Source organism: Halyomorpha halys, unplaced genomic scaffold, assembly GCF_000696795.3.
Source record: "Halyomorpha halys isolate HHAL.00 unplaced genomic scaffold, Hhal_1.1 Scaffold2351.1, whole genome shotgun sequence".
Lineage (NCBI taxonomy): Eukaryota > Metazoa > Arthropoda > Insecta > Hemiptera > Pentatomidae > Halyomorpha > Halyomorpha halys.
This window is the reverse complement of record NW_027116459.1, coordinates 161309-183538: the sequence shown is the minus strand read 5'-3', so window position 1 is coordinate 183538 and position 22230 is coordinate 161309. Positions and strand designations below refer to the sequence as shown.

General features: G+C 30.9%; 1 protein-coding gene across 1 annotated transcript in view; it reads left to right on the top strand.

Moving 5' to 3' along the window:
* LOC106691434 (uncharacterized) overlaps positions 1–22230 on the top strand; it is a 52577-nt gene that overhangs the window by 8404 nt on the left and 21943 nt on the right. Inside the window, exon 3 of the mRNA XM_014437202.3 lies at positions 22027–22207. Coding sequence (XP_014292688.1) covers positions 22027–22207 — 181 coding nt within the window. The remainder of the gene's footprint in view (positions 1–22026; positions 22208–22230) is intronic.

Here is a 22230-nt window from a genome sequence, read left to right as displayed (position 1 = left end):
GAATAATAATCTTGTATACTATGAGCTTATCGCTCCAAGAAAGATCTTTAACTTTAAGAACTTCAAAACTTTATGCACTGAAACCAGCGATTTCTTAGTTAAAAGCCTATTTTTTAAAAATTTAAAATCATTAATATTTAATTTTTCTTATATAAGATTATCCACAATTAATACACTACCATATAACAAATCATTTAACCATATAACCACCAGGAAATGGTTTGTTATATGGTAGTGTATTAATTGTGGATAATCTTATATAAGAAAAATTAAATATTAATGATTTTAATTTTTTTAAAAATAGGCTTTTAACTTATAATAAAGAAAATGACCTGGACAGAATAGCCTGCAAAAGAAACTTTAAATTAATGTGAGGAAGAAATTATATTGAAGATGTCTTCGAGGATGGCTAGAATGGCCGAAACGTTGGACTGGTGAAAAATAAAAGTGTTGAGACAAAAATGGATACAAATTTTTGATTTATTTAATAAAAAAAATGACTTTTTGCTACCTTGGCCAAAATGTGGTACATTTATTCAACATGTAAAGTCGTAAAGTTTATTAAAAATATCCAGGCAAAGTTTTAACTATTGACAGATAACGATGTGTATATTTTATGTAAATATAGAAACTCAATAATGGATTTTCTTAGGTTTAAAGCGATCAATCAGGAAACAATTGCGTCATTCGAGGTCATGACAGTTTCTAAATGGGCTAATGTAAATGCAAATCAAACTGATAGAGAACTGCAATGTTAGTTTAGGGGTTGACATTTTGGTTCCAAACAGCCAATTTGTCATTGAAGTGCTCTATCAAGGAACAGCAGAATATAAAAGCAATGTTGTCTTATAGTCCTCAAGTGTCAAATACTTCTTAAGAGACACGTTTACTTTACATTGAAGATATTCCAGCGATTCCCTCATAATGGATCGAAGTTAATGGTTGATTGGAAGTTAATCTCCCTGATGTTTTCCTCTGCACAAGATCCGCTACATAGACGTTGGTAAATTAGCCCTCAGGCCCTGGTAGTAATGACATTTCGCTGGAAGGAGGTAAGAGTGAGCTTTGGCGAGTTAGCTGAGGAATTAGTGAGACTGACCAGTAATAGGTTTAGCTGCTATCAGCTGGGAGCAGATAGGGAGGATCAGCCAGACTTAGGAGCCTCCCCCATTTACAGATTAGCCTCGCCTTCTGTCCTATCCGCTGTCAGTTAGTTGCCGCACCTATCTCAAATTGAACTTGTGTCTCCTAGGTCGTTAGGGGCATTCGTCTATGTCGCTTCTGCATTAGGGACCATTACGAAGAAAAAACTTGTATTACGAAAGTCCACTTATCTTCGAGCGTCTCGAAAACTTCGTGACGCACAACTGAAGAACTTTTAAATAATCGTTGTCATTAGGTCTCTAACAAGTTGAGGTCGTGATTGGGAAGTGAATCCAGATAAAGATAGCACATTGTCCATTTAGGAGGGGTGTGGTTTATATACTTTTATGAGTAAGTCAATATTTACGTAAAATCCTTGATGCTCCTTATTACGTCACAAATAAACTCATTCATAAAGACCTTAACATCCCATTCGTTGCAGATTTGACCCAAAACAGATATGCGTCTTTTTATTCCAAACTCCTTAACCATCCTAACCCATTAATTCTTAATCTTTCATCCTCAACAATCACTGATAATCCTCCGAGGCGTCTGAAAAGAAGATGGCCACGTGACCTTCTAGTTTAAATTAATGTTTGAAGTACCACCAATGGGTGGTTCCTTCCCAAGATTTTCAAGTGTATATGAAACATACTACATATTTACCTATTGTATTATTTTGTACAGTTGTAAATTACAATAAATAAATAATTTTAAAAAAAAAGTTAATATTTATTTCTCAGGACAATATTAACTTTAACTAATAAAATTAGAACCTTCAGTTTTCCGGCAGTTTGTTGCCTAACTTACCAGCGTCGGTTCCAATCCGACCAAAAGGGGGATCGACTTTTATTTCGTGGACGCCCCACGGAATGAAAAATTGACCTCCTTACTCTGGTTAAAATAGGTTGGTCACCTCTAAATTACCCTTCCTCTAACGTCAGAAATATCCAGATAGGGAGTGCTACTCTCAATATTTAAAAATGTCAAAAGTAGTCTTTAGATCACGTAGTATCTTATTAGTCCGGTGGTAAGTTATTTTATTCTTATCTCCAATCAAAGGTAGTACAAACTCGAACCTTGCTGTTATAAGAAACAACCTTCCCTTTAGCACATTCTACTCCCATAAAATGGGTACCTGTTCATTTATTATGTTGAATTTTGTACATCCTTTGGTTTCAACTTAGAACTTCTATAGGCAGTGTTGACACTTTTTTTTAAGAATTAAAAAAAAAATGGGTCATACATTTCATATAGTAGGTAGGAGGCCGAAAACTCGTTTTTATAATCGATGTATACATTTCAAAAAATCAATGTAACATATTCTTTTGATAGGAAACCCCTTATTTTATTCCTTTATATCTTGGACACTTTGTATTTAGCTAGCTAAATATGAATGAAATGAGTATGAAGATTACCAGTGTTAATAAAACGATACATTTTCATTTTTAGATGAAACAGAGGATCTGTATTTCATATAAAAGAATACAGGGATATGGAATGAATATAAATCATTTATGAATGTAAAATAGTATCTTTAATGTTCTCTTTTTTATGATATTATATTTATCTATGCAATAAAATATTGATACAATTTAAATTGCATTTTTGTCGTAAATATTCTGTAAAAAAGGGAGTTAATGAGTGTTGGAAAATTTATTTTCATTTCAAATACTCCATAGTGTGATCATACAGGTCTCATCTATTCTAGCCAGAATAGGATGGAGACATCTGGATTACAGTTGGATATCGGTACAAAGGAACTACTTGTCTAGTTCAGTACATCACAAATATCTATCATGGATTAATAAGCCATATTCACTCATCGGAAGTAATGTAGAACCATGAGGTTTTCAAAAAAGACCACATTTTCTAATCCATGTGTTGAAATATTTTTTGTATCTTTATTATACTGAAGGTTTAGCAAAGTTATTTTAAAATAAGTCCTTCAATATACAGTTGTATTTTTCATCCATGTTAACAATTAAATAAAATAATTTTCGAGCCTACTCTTTAAATGGGATTACCTCGAAAAAAAATAAAAAGTAATATGCATATTTGTTTGTGTTTTTCATTTAATATACAATGGCTTTTTAGTATATTCTTGTTTCTACTATACCCAAGAATTGGGATCATTGAAAGAAAGTGTCATTCAAAAAAAGAACAGAGGCTTAGGTAAGGACGATTAAAAAAAAAAGATAAGCTAGTTGCATTTTAATTAAGTGTGGAGCGAAGGGTATAAGATCCGAGGGAAACTATTCCTCCCTGAATAACAACTATTTCATGGCTGACAGAAGCTTCGGATTCTGTAGGCTCCAACTATTTCAAACATTCCTCCGGCAAAAAACGATTCCGGACTTACTTCGCCACCGCGTAGGGACGACTGCGGCAATGGGAATGCTTAATACACCTCACATCTAAGGTACTGCTGCAGTCTGCAATTCTGCGTTACCATCATTCATTGTTCAATTGCATTAAATAATAAATGAACACCAGGTAACTATACACTGAATTACCGGCACATCGAATCTCTGATATAGACAGATATATGTATCATATATATCTATAAATTTAACAAACCGAATAGATTTAACAAACCGTAGATATATAGATATTACGTCTATAGATTTAACAAACCGAAACTTGAAGCATAATACTATTTCAAGGCTCTAAGTTTTGTTTTTGAGTTAAAAAAATAATGATTATAAAAATGATATTATTATTGCATTTTACTTTCAGTACATAATTATAATTGGTAAATAAATCTAGATTGATTTATGTATTTTCCGTTTAGAAATTATTTATACTTCATTTTACTATATAAGCTAGATGAAGCCTTGAAATTTATTCATTATTGAAATTCATCAATTTATTGTTTTGTTTTAATTTTTTTGGTAATATTTGGTTGATAATATATATGTTGATATATCAACATTAAACATTTAAAAAAGTACAAAAAATATTTATTTAATTGATGATATAGATGTGGGATAATCATATCATAAGGATATGAAACACTGATAAATATTCTATAACAATCTCATCAATGCTTCGCTCTTTCTGGCATAATTATAACTCAAAACCAAGAACCAACACTTATGTAAACTATAAGATTTACACATCATTTCAATAGTTTGATTCAGATTGAACAATTATAGTAAATATTTTAACTCAATATAAATAAATATTAAAGTATTTGCTTGCCCTATCGGCGAAATATTTTCAAAAAAGATCTCTTCTTTTTCAAAAATGTGTCCGATTCACAAGGAAAAACCTTTAAATCAGTTGAAAATTGATTTTATTAGTGTAATTTAGAAAAACTTAATCTGCAACTATCGAAATTTTACAGAAAAAAAAAACGTTTTTTTAAAAATTGTTTTAATCTAATTTCTTTTTCGTAAAGTTTGAACATGGCTTATTTGTATTAAATAAAAATTATAACAAGAATATATACTTTTATAATAAAGGATATTAAGATGTTGTAAATAAGAGTGCTTATAACGACAGGATTTTTATAAGTAACTGTCATATACTATTAATTATACATCAGTTAAAAGGAGAAAAACAAAAGATTGAGTTATTCTGAAATGTTTTCATTGACTCGCGTCTGAGGGATGAGGTATACCAAGCTATTGACGCTCGAGTTACACCAAACAGACTACATTATCTCGGATGTTACATCATCTTTCCTGATTGGCACAAAACTACCTCGCATCGCTGGCAGGCGGGCTGGCCGGTCCAAAGCCGCAGACTATCAGCCTTGGGTTAAGTAAATCCCTTGATCCTGGGCATAGCGCTCCTGCCATTGTAGTCTGAGGTTATAATAGCCAGTTGGGAGTAATTGGATCAGAAAGGGAGAAGTATAGTTTCGCCTCGCTTTAATAGACCTCCTACAATAGCCTTCTATATATATTGGCTGATAATTCACCTCTGGCTAAATTAGAACAGGATATGAAGCTGTTTCTCTAGACTATCCATTTTTATTATTATATCTTCCTTGTAATATTACATCATATAGTACCGTACCTTAATATTGAAATTAATTATTAAGTTAGTCGATGAATTTGTAACTATTGAAAAGAGGAAAGAATCAATTATTCTTATATGTAAATATATAATTGACCATAATCATGAGAGATAGTTGACCGTGGATACCTTACACGCGGAGAAGGTGGTTGGGGTACGGTCAAAATAAAACACAAATAAGTTGAAGTAACTTATTTAATCGTGCCAACGTTTCGGCCAGAATAGCTAGCCTTCATCAGGGCTAAGAACGGAACAAGATAACAACCAATGTATACAGAAAATAAAAAAGAAAATATAAACAGAATGACACAAAGTGAATAATTGTACAGAATTGAATTAATAAAATAAAGTGATGAAAGAAGTGGAAAATAAAATGTATACATAGCTAATTGAAAAAGTAGGTAAAATAACATAATCAAGGAAATAAAATTGAAATTACATAATGCATAGAAATATGAATATATTAGTTTATTAATAATTTAAAAATTGAAATTATGGGAAGAAAAATAAAATTGAGAGAAAGAAAATATATGTAACAAATAAAATATGTAACCATAATATTAGATAAAGAGGCAAAATATAATTTCAGTTTAACAAAAGAAATGAATAGAATAAAAAAATTAAAATTATGGAAAGAAAAATAAAATTAAGAGAAAGAAAATGTATGTAACAAATGAAGTATGTAACCATAATAGTAGATAAAGAGGAAAAATATAAGTTAAGCTTAACAAAAGAAATCAATAGAAAAAAAAAATTCGAAAATTTGAAAAAATGATCGAATATTATGGTTACATTAACATTAATATTATGGTTATTTCATTTGTTATATATGTTTCCTTTCTCTCAATTTTCATTTTTTAATTATTAATTCCTCCGAGGCGCCTGAAAAGAAGATGGCCTCGTGACCTTATATTGTAAACTGTTTTTAGAGTTCTACTACTGTGTAGTTTCTCTACATCCTGTATCATATCATTATGTCATTATGATCAAATTTACTTGTTGTATTTTTTTATACAGTTGTAAATATCAATAAATAAATAAATAAAAAAAAATTATTAATAAACTAATATATTCATATTTCTTTGCATTATATAACTTCAATTTTATTTTATTTCCTTAATTGTGTTATTTGACCTACTCATTCAATTACATATGTATACATTTTATTTTCCACTTTTTTCATCGCTTTATTTTATTAGTTCCATTCAGTACAATTATTCACTTCATGTCGTTCTGTTTATGTTTTCAGTAAACTACGTCTGTTTCTCCTTTGACCGCAATCCTGACCATCTTATTCACAATTGTTTTTTTAATTTCAATTTTAATTCTTAATGGAATACAAGCAATGTTATAACATTTATTACAATATTATCTGGTGAGGATCACGCTCAACCGTCTGGTTTTTCCACTGATATGCACTACATTAGGGAAAAAAATAAACGAAAAAATCTTGGTCAAAGTAAGTTAGTTATCACTTTACTAGATTCTGTAGTTATAATTATAACCTAAACGTTAACGTAAAATGTAATTTAATATAAATACCACTAATAATGTAAATGAATTGTATTGTTAAAAAATTAATTATCAAACATTTAACATATATACAATAGTTTCCTTAGTCGATAGTTGTTGTTATTCGTTGAGGCGTTAGGATGTAAAACAGTGGTCATCAACGCCGATCTTAGTCGATAGTTTAAGGAAGTTTATTATCTACACCAAGTAATTAAAACAGGAGGGGCCGGGCGATCAGTACGCCTCTTGGTATACGTGGTTATTTACTATTAGCTGCTGCAGCTTATCTCAAAATACCGTTGGAATTTTAAAAACTGGTTCTTTAAGAGAAATAGAGATTTATTGGAAGATCGTTCATTGACCAAGTGTAGTATATAAAAGGGAGATGCGGGTGCGGTCTAAAGAACTTAACTAGTAATTAAACTAATTATTATGAACTAACCTTTCTCCCCACTTTGCAGGGTTTCATTAGAGCTTATTAAATAAATTTAAGCTCAAGAAACAATAGTTTTATCACTATGTTTGTTCCTTTATCTTAATTTTATAGAAATAAAGATTATTTTCTCACTTTGGGCCAAACCAAGACGCCAAGGACAAAGTAGCGCGCTTTAACAGCATTTCAGAGAAAGATATTTATAAAATTACGCATACAACTACGCATACAATTACGCATGTCAAACTATCTAAATAAGGATTAGACCTAGTGGATATTAATGAGCGCTTGATTGACTATACATTAATATGACGAGTTTAATCAAAAAATAAAACCCGCTCTGGATATAATAGTAATAAAAGTGTATAATCGATGATATATAAGTGACACATCCAGAATGTCAATTTTAGTAAACAGCTGCTGTCACACCCCAGTTACGTGCCTATTTAAAATACCTAGTACCAGTTCTGTACAACTTTTCTTTTCTGAGCTAGGCACACATACACAAACACCATTTTGGAAGACATTCATTTGGATCCAGAGGATTGTAAATCAGGTATTCGTTGAAAAATCATCCAGATTCGAAATTTTTAACGATCGCTATATTTTCACTTACTATATATTCCATTTATAAGTAAGTGAAAGTTAAAAAAAATATTTTTTTTTTTGGTAGACATTAATATTTATTGTTTTCATCTTTTATTTTTTATTTCAATTTGTAAAAATTTATTTTTACAGCCTTCTGAGAGTCATAGCTTATATTCAGTCATAGAAAATCATCAGCCATTTTACTTTTACAATGCCATATTGTGTCCTTTCTGTTGTTGTTGTTAACCTCTACAACGAGCAAACGAGTCAGGGTTCGTTAGTAGTCGCCTGGAGTCCCTGTTTTGTGCAGCCGCCACCAAGTTTCAAATACAAATATTCCTCATATCATTAGCCCCATCCTATTTTTTTTTTTATCTGTACCATAACAAACCTTGAAAGATACGGCTGAAATGAAAAAAATAAATTATTGTCAGCCAAGACCAGACTCAAACCCAGTAGTAATATAGTGCCTTACTCATTGGACTTCCTTCCTCCTCGGGTCCAAAGATCTAGAAACTAAAAGAGAAGAAAAATAACACTGACACATGAATACGTTCCGTAATGTGATGAGACCACATGCCATTATTGTGAACTGTAAATAAACCTATTCTTAGCAGGGCCAAATTTGCATAATCGTGGGCAGGAATAGCCCTAGATTGGCCAACAGGCTATTAGCGTCCCAGGGTGTTATGACTATTAAATGTCGAGGCAATATACCCCCGCCCCCTGAGCGCTCTGACATCGTCCATTGTCCTTCTTGTAACTGCGCCGCCTCTTTCATTTAATCGGATTAGCCAGCTTAGTCGTCTCCAAAATGAATGCGGGTCGTTTTTGAATACCCTTCCTCACCATATGATGCGAAATAACGATATTCAAATAAGGGAAGTCCAAAAGGCTTACATCCCTCCATTGAAGACCGAGGCTAAGCGCAGTTGGAATATTTAACCAAATCAGGGGTAAATATCCCATCTCCGCCTTCTGCTAATCCGTATACTGTTTCTGTTTTTGATAGTCAACAATTGTCAATAAAGTTAACCGGACTATCATTTGTTTACTGACAGCCCAGTTTTGGAATTTACGTATTTGGTGAATATTTATTATTAGGTACCAATTAATGGATTCTTAATACCCTCAAAAGGTAAACTTTTGGCTGAGTAAGAAGTGTCCATATCTTCTTAATAGCTGAAGGAGCCTATACAACATTTACAACCCTAGCCATGTGTAAATACTACTCGTGGTAGCCATATTCTGTGAGTATCAGGTGGTCTATTACTGTTCTTTTTAAGAATCGAAGTTTGTTTGTTTGTTTATTGTTGCTTAAAGGCGTAAAACCCTCTGGTCATCAACGCCTATGGGATGATAAAAGTAAAAAAAAAATAAATAAATAAAAAATAGAAAAATAAAAAAAAATAGAAAAATAAATAAAAAACATAAAAATCGAAGAGGAGTTATAATTTATAAAGAAGGTGATGTGCTTTTAAAAATTGAAATACTCGTGTAATTTTAGCTTCCTCATCTGCGAGAGTTTCAGATAAATTTGGGGTTAGTCATATCCTGTTTATTGTTGGCAAATAGTGAGCACACTCTTCGAAAATATGTCTAATCGTAAGAATGGACTGACAATATTTGCACGTTGGAGGTGGCAGTTTTCTGATCAGGTGAGAGTGCGTGAGGAGAGTATGACCTATTCTCAAGCGGGCCAGAGCAACCTCCTCCCTGCGGCTGTTGCGGTAGGATGTCGACCATGGTTTTACTGATCGTTTTATTTCTTTTAATTTACTAGGAGAGCTGGAAGAGAATCGAAGTAATTTAGGCTTGTACTATTTTTATACAGCCACAGGATGGAAATTTGAAGATCTATGTTTCGGAGTTGCCACAAAATAAATATTGAAACCAAATTCACAACCTTCAGAACCAGGCACTCTAGGATCCTTGTTCCAACGAGAAGATCCATTGTCCTCTAGCTTTCCTGATGTATTTCCTTTTTTTACTCTTTTTGTACATTTATAAAACAAGAAATTCTGTTTCTTTGGTATATGTCACCTATCATCTTGGCTAGTCATCCAATTGTCTGCAGTGGCATGGGGATCCCTGATTTCCTCCATTACTTTCTTTTATTTCATTAGGCTTTTTATAATAATTTAGACCGAGAAGACTCAGCTACTACTAATTTACTACAACTAATTTAGACAAGAATCTCAGCTAAAGATGATAACTATTAGTTAAACTATTAGATAACTACAAGTTTAATCTCATTGTTTTCGCCAATATTTTGTTTTCTCTAAAAGATAAACAATCTAAAATTCCTATGCTTATTCTACATCCAGCCAAAAAACAATACTTTAGTGACTTAGATAAATAGTATCTAATGATGGTAACCTCACAATGCTAATAGCTGTTAAATGTGGACAGAAATTGCGTTAATGTCTCGGAAAGCTATAGAAAGAAGGACTTTTCGTGTGTGGGTGTGTGTGTGAGAGTATGAGCAGCTCACTTCAGAAATAAAAAGTCGTACTTTTCTGCAAAAATTTACTTAACCAGAAATACCATTTTCACCAAGACGTCCGATTTAGGTTAAACTTGTCTTATTTATGTACAATCTTGTGGTATTTAAATTATCTTGATTTAAATAGTCTGCATGAACAAAACACCGAATTAAAAAGAAACAAATGTTTCTCTAAAGTTCCTTTAATGTTATTTATATAAAGTATTAACTATCTCTTATTTTCAGCAATTAGAAACAATGGATTAATAAAAACTGGGACAAAATTTTATTATTAACTAAAGTAAAAAATAATTGTTCTCGTGTTTTCATAGTTCTTATCACAATACAAAGGCATAGAACTGATTTTTTCTTTCTTAACCTAGAAATGAAAATGTATTGATAGGTGGCCATAGTAGGTAAGAAATGTTTTTGATTTTGAAACTAGCGAGGAGAAATTCAAACTTAAAATGAAATGTGAAGTGAAAGTTCCAGATTTTTTCTGTTTATAAGAATTTATTTTTGTTCTCCAATCCATGCTTTATATATTTGCGATTATTAGTTAGACTAATAGTTATCAATAACATATACTAAATAGTTTTTAATAACATCATGTATTTCTCATAATTCACATATCCATGCTCTAGCTACTAAATATGTTGTAAGAATTAATACAAACATGCCAACAGCTGTATTATATCGTCAAAATTATGCCATAGTGGCGTATATGAAAATGTCTTAGGATAGTGGATTTGAATTATGGTAGCAGAGTGAAAATTCATGTAATTTTTATTTTTGATTTAAGTCTATAATTCGTATATTTCTAATTAGTGAGGTTGTTAATTAAGTGGTATATTTTTTGGCATTTCGGAAAGAACAGAAAACGTGCGACAAAACCCAAGATAGTTAAATTTTCAAATACGCCACCGATAATGTATCAACAATATTGTGCGCCAGCAATAAAAAACAATACTAAAAAGCCAAGAACGGTCTAATAAATCATAAAGGTTGTTAATGTTTTGCAACAATTATCGAATAAAACATTCTAATTTGATGTTTCTTATTTATATTTTTTATTGCCTAATGTTTATAGTAACGAGCCTCCAGTTTGAGTTTCATATTTGAATATTAAGTTAATTATAATGTAACGATATTTTATAAGTTAACGCATTCTTCATTCATTAAACTAGATGATTACCGATATAATTTATTATTATCAACTAACATTTGAATATTATTTCAGTTTTGTAAATGCTTCTACTCCAGCTACATACTACTCCAGCGACCGGTTTCCATATTTTCCCATTTCTCCAGGATGAAGGGAAGAGTAGCTACTAGCTCTGTCAGTTACTAATTTAATCTCGATCCGTCATCCAGTTAGGTCCCATCTTTTTTTTCCTAATACCCAGGCAGCCCCCTCCATCCAACCAGATATTTTCCTCCATGTTACGGTCCGATCATCTCTTTCCCCTTTGAAACGAGATTAACCAATTACTGGGTGGAAAATCATTCGTAGCTTCCATTGAATCACCGTCGGTTTTGTCAATAATATTATTTCCATAAATTTTCAATGATTTATAAATCATTTTTATATTCCTTTTTAATGATGTAAACAAATAAAAGTTAGTTTTACTACGCCAAACATCTAATTTCACTGTCAAAAGATCAAGCATAAATGAGGAAATTTGCTAATTACTTTCTTAGCAACAATGACACTGTTAACTTTGATTTATTTTCGGAGATAACTATTATTTCAAAAAAGCTAGCAACAACTTCTCATTTTACAAATCATGATATAATTTGGAAGAGGTACCATATCTCTAGTGGAATTCATTTTTAAAAAAATTAGCAAAGCATTATATAGAGTGAAAACAAAGCAGGAGTGCTATTACCGTTTTTAATCACCAAAAAAAAGAATAAAAATTGTGATGATTTGTTGTGGAGTCGTACTGAATATAATTTATAATAATTGTTTGAATAAACTAGTTTCTATGTCGAATTTGTTTTATAAATAATTATTAAAAATGCAAATGAAAAGTATTCAATCAAAAATTAATATATTTAATTAAGAATTAAATTAATATATTTAAAATTAACATACTTTAATTGATATATTTAAAAAAAAAATTTTTTTTTTACTAAATTTATATTTTACATCTTCATGTTGTTCTGTTTATTGCAAAATTTTCCAACGTCTTTCTGGGAGTCTTTCTCGACGTTGAACAAGCTTCAACCGAGCCTAGCGTTCTGTACTGACTGCTTTTTAAACTCCGTCAATTTCTTCCTCCGACATATTTCATATTAATCTGTTCCAATCTCTCAATCATAGACCTGTAAAGTAGATTGGCCTACTCAAGAGGAATGAGTATTTTCTCAGTCTGCCGGTGTTCTTCAAGATGGTATCCTAGGTCTAATTCTCTATATGTTTTATACAGATATCAATCTGTAAACAATGACCCAAATCCTGCATCCCAAACTCAGTAGTCGCACGTAACGTCCATTGAAGAATAGTGTCATAACAAGAGAAATACAATAAATCCTAACAAATCCCACCAGATCACTTTTGCTCCCCGTTGTATCTGCCCTATTTTTTTTTTTTTTGTTCCACTAACGCGTGTTAATCAGATCCACTACTTTGGAATCCAACTTGACAAGAAACTTATTTCAGATCCCCATACTTGATTAAAGGGAAAAGAAACAGTTCATAGATTCCGATTACTACAACACTTACTAGGTAAACGCTACAAACTCTCCAAGTACCGAGTAAAAAGACCTCATATACACTATGATTATCGGACCTATTTAAACATGTGGATTTCATCAAAACCATCTAATTCCTCCCGTATCCAATCCTTTAAATCCAAAACCCTTTGTGACATCCTTAATGCTGTATATCACGTTACAAACAAACAACCATAAATACCTGTATTCATTTTGTTGCTGATTTGGGCCGAAATTGATATAATTTCTCAAATTCCGACATCCTCACTCAGATGAACCCACTATTTCTGAACATTTAATTCTAAACTATACCTGATAATGCTTAAGGGAGTCTTGAAAGGAGATGTTCACGGGACCAGTTCAGTGCTACCATTAGGTGATTAGGTGATTCTATCATAAAATACTTTCAAGTTTTCTGACTCAGAAATATATCACGTTTACTTAAAGTGCTTTGTTATACAGATGTACATTTTGATAAAAAAATTAAAATTTTCCCATGTCAAATAAGTGTTAAAAACATAAAGTTTGAATAAGAATTTGACTTTTCTATATGAAATTCTCCCATAATAATGTTTTAATTTTCATATATACTTCAATTTGTAGAATACACCCTGAAAGTTAAAATGGTGTAGGCCGTCTTTACTTACGCGGATGCTCAGGCATTCTGGACTTAGGATTGGCAAAAAAAAAAAAATCCTTCCTTGCCACTAATACCGTGTTTCTATACTATTCATTCCTGATTTTTTTTTTCAAATCTAGCAAATTTTAAAATATTTCTTGATTTAGCTATGTTTTATTTGGATTTGGCACGGAAGCACTGTTGTGCGCATTTAGCTCTTCTCTTCCCGTTTTAAGTAAATATTTCAAAAGTAATACAGGACCACCGCTCTCTGGGGGTCTTAGTGGGGCGGAAAGGCTGGAAGAATTGCCTTTTTATGTGTTATGGTCTCTTGCGAGAATGTGGCATGTCATACTCGCTATGATTGTCTGTTTGAAAAGTCAGATAAATAAGGTCTCTCCATGGTAGGGTGCGTAGGGTTTCACGCCGTTTTTCAATTTCAGGCTCTTTTTAAATATTTCTCGATTTAACTATCTTTAAGTTTCCTCTTCCCGTTTAAAGCTAATATTTCAAAAATGACATAATGTGTTGTTATAAGTCCAGCTAATGTAGTATAGTCTAGTGTAGCCTATGCCAATAACCCATTAGCTTATCTTTGAATCAAAATACTTCTTTGGTGGTAATCAAAATCTTCACTGCAGGTCATGAACTGATTTGTAATAAGCAATGTAGCTCAGTCTCGTTATGAAAAAGAGCAAGTGAGTGAATCATGAAAAAATCAAATGTGGCATTGAATATATCAGCGTACTTCTGTAATCTTCGGTCATGAAATGACACATACTAAGAGATACAAAGACCATCAAATTATGTTAGTATAGGTTGAGAAGTAGGTATTATGGTTTGTTGAGAAACGACATATAACGACGAGAAAAATATTTTTATTTGTCTGTTTCTTTCTATGATTTAGACCTAAAAATACTGGACTATCCCGAGAAACTTTAAGAAATAGATACTGGAGATGCAAACCGACGGCTTACAACTCAGACTCAAGGCCCGGGCTAAGATATAGTGTGAAACATAACCCGAGAGCCGTGCATCGAATCCAGCTAACCGCAGTCTCGGGTTATCTGATACTATACTGCTCTGTCCTAGATAGTAACTTCCCAACAAGAACATGTCCCTTCCGATCCCAGTTATTATTTCATTAATATAACTATTATTCAACACCACAATAATTGACTCTAAATAAACTAATTACACTGATGCTTATATAACATATAGTAATCAGGTGTTTCAAATTCAACAATACCACTAATAAGTCCGATCCCATTAATGTCTTTCATTCCTTCGAGTATTATACGTATTAACAATATCATACATTCCTTCGAGTATTATACGTATTAACAGTATCATACATTCCTTCGAGTATTATACGTATTAACAATATCATACATTCTTAAACTGTACGCAAAATCCTTTTTTTTGTTTCAATAGGAACATTGCCTATTTACACTTTCGCCGTAATTCCTCGGACTTCAGATTTATTTTCAAATCACATTTACCCTTCGTTGTAAACCCATGGCATCTTGCCCTACAGTATCCTTTAATAATACCCTTCTTATTCCTGTCGAACAGATCCGTTACTTAGGACTACATCTGGACAAACGACTGACATGGGATCCTCATACAAGACTAAACAGACAAGAAACTGCTCGTTGATTCCGACTGTTACAACATTTACTAGACAAACGGTCTAAATTGCCAATCCATTACAAAATACTGATTTACATGACTATTGTAAGGCCTATCTGGACATATGGAGTTGAGCTTTGAGGCTCCACTAAACCATCGAGTTCCTCCAGAATCCAATCCTTACAGTCCAAAATCCTTCGTAAAATCCTTAATGCTCCTTACTTTGTCACAAATCAAGTCATCCGTCAAGAACTCAATGTTCCATATGTTGCCGATTTGGCCAGAACCAGATACCATTCCTTCCATGACATGATGATTCTCAACCACCCAAATCCACTTGTTTTTAACCTGGTTTCTCCTTCATTACCTAATAATCCTCCTAGGCGTCTGAAAAGAAGATGGCCTCAAGATCTTCTCCTCTAGAAATGTTATTAGAGTTCTATCAGTGGGTAGATTATCTACATGTTTATATCATGTCACCTACAGCAAATTTACTTGTTGTATATATTTGTATACAGTTTTAAATAACAATAAATAAATTATTAAAAAAAAAGCTTTTTGTTCCCTAGCAGTTCCTCAGATGTACTATTTATCTCCAACAACTTGGAAGTGTCTTCTGCCATACATTAATGATACTGTTGCCCAACTCCATGAATTTTCTACGACATAAGTTTTCTGAACGAACAGAATTATATGTACATCTCTACTGTAATTAATTCATTTTCTAAAATTACTAATAGAGTTTTATGTCCGATCGGATGACAATACTTCTTCATATTTCTTTTTTTTTTATTATTTCTCTGTAATATTATAATAAAAATCACTTCTATATAACAACTTCTGGAAAACTAAACACCCTTAAAACTTAAATTATCTTTTATTATACATCGGACCTATATTTATACATTGTGAAACCTAACTTCTAAAATCATAAACTGAACATTGTCAATTCTTTTACAATTAGTTTATATAAATTTAAAAAAAAGATTATGTATTACTATAGTTGAAAAACTTTACGCCCATTACAACACTATCAAGTATAAAAACATTTAAAATTTAAATATTTGAACTATCATATGCGAGAAGCTCTTACTAAAAAGATGTATTAATATTCACGCTTAAGTACATTTCATATTTTCTTGTTACAAATAATTTTATGTTTTGTGTATTTAAAAATATAACTACAAAAGTTAAATAAAAATATGATTTTAGTCTATTTAAAAGATAAAATTGTATAATAAATTTCAACATTCAAGTACAAAAATGAAAAATGTGATAAACTCCATCGTAAAAGTGAAATTATTAGCTGGTCGTCAAGACAATATAGTGTATTAACTACCTTAATGTCCTTTAAGGCTCTAAATATAAAATAAAAGTGACCAATATTTTTATAAAAATGGTTCAACTATACTACCACGGATATTCATTAATATGGTTTAATGGTTCTGAAAAAAAAATTAAAATATTACTTTTTTTAATACTCAAATATGTAATCTTCAATTGTTCAATTTTTATCTGTAATAGAGAGAAGAGGAGAATGCTTTTATAGACATGAAAGAGGTTTGTTTTAAATTTTATTACATAAAGGTTAAAAATAAAAAAAAAACATACAATTTATTACTTTAGCTATCTTCCTCCTCTCCTGATGCTTGTGTTGACGATTGACAGTTGTGTCATCAAGCCATTCTCTCTGTAAATTTTACCTTGGTCGAAATTAAAGAATACCACGGTCCTTGGAATAAGTGTTATTTTAATTATCTTTTATAATTTTATTCTAATTTAACAATTAACGGAAGTATCAATCTTACAGCCACTAAACACAACTCGTCACTATTATTATGTTATAACCACGGCGCATTTAGATGTTCTGATTTTCTGTCGTGAAAGCATCTAAGTTATTGTAACGTTGTACTATATGGCCTCTGTTTCATAATAAAGTAAAAATTAATACTATTGGTCTTGCAGATTTATCTTAATTAAATTACACAGACTTGTACAATATTAACCTATACTTTAGTATTTTTTAATTCCTGTAATGTAACTTATAGTCATCCCTATCATTAAGAAAATAAGTATTAGTATTATTATTATACTAGTTTCTACGCTTGTGCTATGAACTAATAATATTAGCTTTCATTATGAAACAGGTCCCTGATGTCAAAATCTTAATAATTATTACTTAACAAAGCACTTGTAGGTTACAAAAATGATAAAATATTTACATATATATTATATTTTTCTAATAAGAAGAATTTATAAATTTTAAACTATAAATTAAATTTTAAAAAGTTTTAAAATGAATAATTATTTAAATTCATACCCCTATAGTTGTATAAAATGAGAATTTCAAGTATTAGCTTTTTATAAAATAAAACTTAAGCTTAAAAAGAGTATAATGTGCCATTTGTGCAGAAAAAACTCAAAACGAGCATAATTTTGAAGAAAAAACCATAACGTACAAAATAAAATTAGTGTTATTTTAATGTCTTTTCGATAATTCGAATTACTGTTGAGGTTTGGTGGAATTTGACGTTAGGGAAGAAAATATGCAATTCCACGAAAATCCAGTCTCTAATTATAAGATATGGAGCAATATTTTACATCATAAAAATGATGTACAAATTAAAAGAGCAACTAATAAAGATAAAAACTAAATATCGACGAATGTAACTATTTTCAGATAATTATTGTGCTTCACATAGTTGAACTAATTTGAATCAAAGACTATGTCTGCGAAAAATACCCAATTAGAAAAAAAACAACAAAATTTTCCAGATTATTATTAATTACAGAACGATAACAACTGTTATACTTAAACAAACTGTTTAAAATAAAACTGAAAAAATACATATTTTTTGCACTCCTCGAAAATATAGATACTATGAGATACCATAATTATCATTACTTTATAATCACTAAAAAAGGACAACCTTGGTTTTATCATACTTTTTGCTACCTCACTTCCTTTGTATTCATATTTATTCAAAATTTTGTTTTCTTCATATTAGATATTATATAATAAATATATGAGATTATATATTTTATTCTTTTAGTTTCTTTTTGTCTGAAATCCTGTTTGTGGTTAATCGATCGAACAGTAAATCCAGTATTGATGAAATGATTAAATTAGTAATTATTTTATTTCATCCGTTCCGTTCGCATAAAAATCCGTAAATGTAGTTTTCTCGGCACACTTGTACTTCAAAGAAGTTCGTCTGTTTTGATCCAAATTTAAAGTGAAGTTGAGGAATAGTGTTTTTATAGCATATTATAAATATTATCAAAATCCAAATTCTTTTTTATTTTTAATATATTATGTTTTCCTAAATAGAAAAATTAATAAAGTTAATTCAGGAACAAACTATCCTGTATATATATGTATATAACAGAAGCATGAAGTGGTAGAAAATATCGGACAATAGTTCTCGGAGGTGAATGAAGCCCGCAATAAATGAGATGAAGCCTTGGAAAAGATCTGGACATTGCAGCCATGGTGAGTTAAAATGTTTCTTAGAAGATTCGGTATTGGACCAACAAACATCAAATCCTGATCTGATATCGCATAATTATCAGCACTGACAATACCTTAAAAGCGCTCAAGTTTTTCCGATTATTATACTTTATATAGTATCATACAAAAGACACCCCTAATTATATACAAAGCCATTTTTAGAAGATAGTAATTTTTTCAACAGTGGCCCGAGAATTGTTTTAAAAATAGCTGTTTCTGATTTTAATTTAAATTTTCTATTTAGGGCAATATATAGCATTGCTAAACTTTTCAGTCTTTTTGGTGTTACTTGAATCACCAAATGCTGAATGACATATTAAACTTCGATAATTTAAAAAAAAAAAAATACGTTTTATCACCACAAGATATTGACCACATTGTTTTATCTTGACCTTTCATAGAACTTTTAATTCGATATAAAGTTTTTCAATTAATTTTGTCTCGCTAATAAGGTATGCATCTGATTAAGATAAGCGTTTAAGTGTTTTTTTTTATTAATAGAAAATATTTTTAACTAATAGTAGACGTATCCTCTGTGAGAATAATCAAACTTTATTAATTCTTTATTTTTAAACTGATATTGTTTGCATTTATTTTTTTTTTAAATGTAGATATAATTTTTTTTCAGTTTCATTGCAGAGCTACGTCAATTTTATTAATTCTGATTATTAATTTAATAAATAGTGACCGATTTTATCTGATTTATATTTTTTATTATTAATGAAGCAGTCATAGTTTTTCTTTTAAATTTTGATAATGTGTATATAATGATTAATTAATTATAGCGATTTGCAATATGCAGCCTTAGGGGGGTTAATTAACTAAATAAACTATTAACACTAAGCAATACAATAATTACTAAATCCTACTGATTCAATTTACACTAACATGAATAATTATATTGATGAAATAACAACAGCTAATTCGACAAATATAAAATTTATTAATAATAGTTTATAATGTATAGATACAATTATTTGATCCAAGGTGAGATTAATTATTAAAATTGTGTAAGTGCATTGATTGGACTTAACCCCTAAATACACAAAAATGGTGTTATTTTTTTTAACATTCTAACAAGAATGTGAATTTGGGGAAATATTTTGTGGATTTGCTAAGAAATAAATTAATCGAACCCACAATCTTATGCTCAAAACCATTCATTATTAAAAACAATTTGTATAACTGCCTTTTTCCCGTTAATCCTGAAAAATATTTTTAATGATTGCAGTATACCTAAAAAGGTCCTAAAGCGTTGATGCAGATCATGACCTCAATTTCTACAATATCGGAGAGAATTACATGTGTCTTAAAAAAACAGTTCGTCAAGTTTTTTCTTATTAAGAAGTAATCATTCAAAAACTAGAGGATTAAGTTCCGAATGCCCCATTGTAAAGTTGATGAAACTCTCATTCAGAAATATGGTTTGATTACCTTCAGAAAATAAATATGTACGAATACATATAAATAGTTTAATTTGTTTGCATTTTTCTCACATAAATTAATTTCACTTACCGTTATCGAATTAAAATGTGTATATTTTTTTCTGTTTCTTTTATCTCTCAATTTTATTTTATTTATATATATATATATATCTCAATATCAATAATTGCAATTAGATTAGTTTATATATTCTAGTATAAATGTTATGATATTAGGAATGTTTCCGAGAGGTCAGTCAGTATATGCATACGCAAACATCACCTTTGGTATGGATTGCCTCATATTATATTATTTAAAAATATATGGTTTGATTAATCTATTATATGGGCCCTCCAAGAAGTCCAATAGCGAAAGATTTTTTTAATCTTAAATCACACTTGTAAATTTTATTCACAGTCCTTTGTCGGGCCAATGATAACACACTCGTGGAAAAACCTATATTTAAAGGGCATTCACTTCCAGTGAATATAGTCAAAATTTCATTTTGGTCCCAGAGCGCTTGGTTCAGAAGGTTGTGGGTTCGATTCCCACCTGGGCTGGTCAATATTTATTGCGCGACGACCTCGAGAAATAAATCTTGACATTCCTACTCTGTGGCTGCGTAGGTCCTGAAATGGAGGACTTAAGCTAAAAGAAAAAAAAAATGGTTTGGTCATTGTATAGGCCAAGTTTCTTGTGTTTCGAAAAACGTGCTGTAAAATTATTGAGTAAGAGTAAAAGAGAAAAAAATAGTGTGAAATGAAATAAAATTGGTTTCCCGTGGATTATGGGTCAATTTAATACTTGAAAGCGTTATAGTAGGTTTTAAAGGCGATGAAGAGATTCGTACTGAGACACACCGAAAAGTCTAATATTTTTCGACCTAGTATGATAAAAAAAAAATTCATTGAAATCGGTGATACCACGTGCATAGCCTCCCCTTGTCAGTTTTTCTTTTTCTTTTAGTATTTTCTTTTAAAACTTATCATTAATTAAATAGGAAACACTCGAATAGTATTTTAAAGGAAACTTTGTTCTAATATTATTATTATACATAATGTCCATTACAGTTTTTATAAAATCATCGGCAAAATAAAAAACAAATATTTGAATAATAAACTTTTTAATCAAGCAATTGAAAACTAGAGAGGATTTCTTTTTTGTATCAGAAGGATGATTATATATGACGATTGGTTTCACCAATTATATTTTACTTGTATTTTATTCTTGCCTTTATCAATCTTATGAAACTTTTTTGATTCTTCAGACGACCTCTAGTTTCAAATTTTTGTAGTAAAACTCGGCAAAATAATATTTTCATAGACCTATGTAATATTTTTCATTTACTTTAATTTTCATTAATTCGATATCACTTCGGTTATCTTGAGGAGGATGAAAGAAGTCTCTCAAACCGTATGTTTTAATGATAGTATATAAATGAACATTTTCCGTACAAATTGATCAGTCATTCAACTTTTTATACCCATACGATCTTCCTAAGAATCATCATTTACGTAAAAGGATGTTCTATTTGAATCCCTTCTGAGTTGGCTTTACAACATTAATGACGTGTTAGTTCATCTTACTCCCTTTGCATTTATAATTAAATACCTAATGTATAATTTGAAATATAGAGCGAATATAGAACTCCCTAGGTGGTCAATTAATGAATAACACTATTTCTTCTGAATGTCAATTCTACTTTCCCTATTCTCAATATAATAACAACCGTCCTCAGGGAGTTTCATAGATTGCACCCCAACTCTTCAGCGATTCATGAGCTTTATTCCCCCCTGAAATGTAAAAACAAGGCCCGTTAGAAGATGAAATAAGGACCCTAGAAGCATTACCGTAACTTTCGTCGTGAGGTGCTCTAAGGAGCATCCATGACGTTACTGTAGATTGTGTTTTAAATATTAATCTGTGGACTGCTGGAGTGCGATAGAGGTGTAGATCTGTCTGTTTCAGGGGAGAAGTACGAAGCGGTTTCAGTCGACAACGGCTACAACAAGTATATGATGCTCAAAATCAGGTCCGTTACCACCTCTGACTTCGGGTCCTACCAGTGCGTTGCCAAGAACTCACTCGGGGAGACGGATGGTCTTATCAAGTTGGATGGTGAGTAGTTTACTTTAGTATAT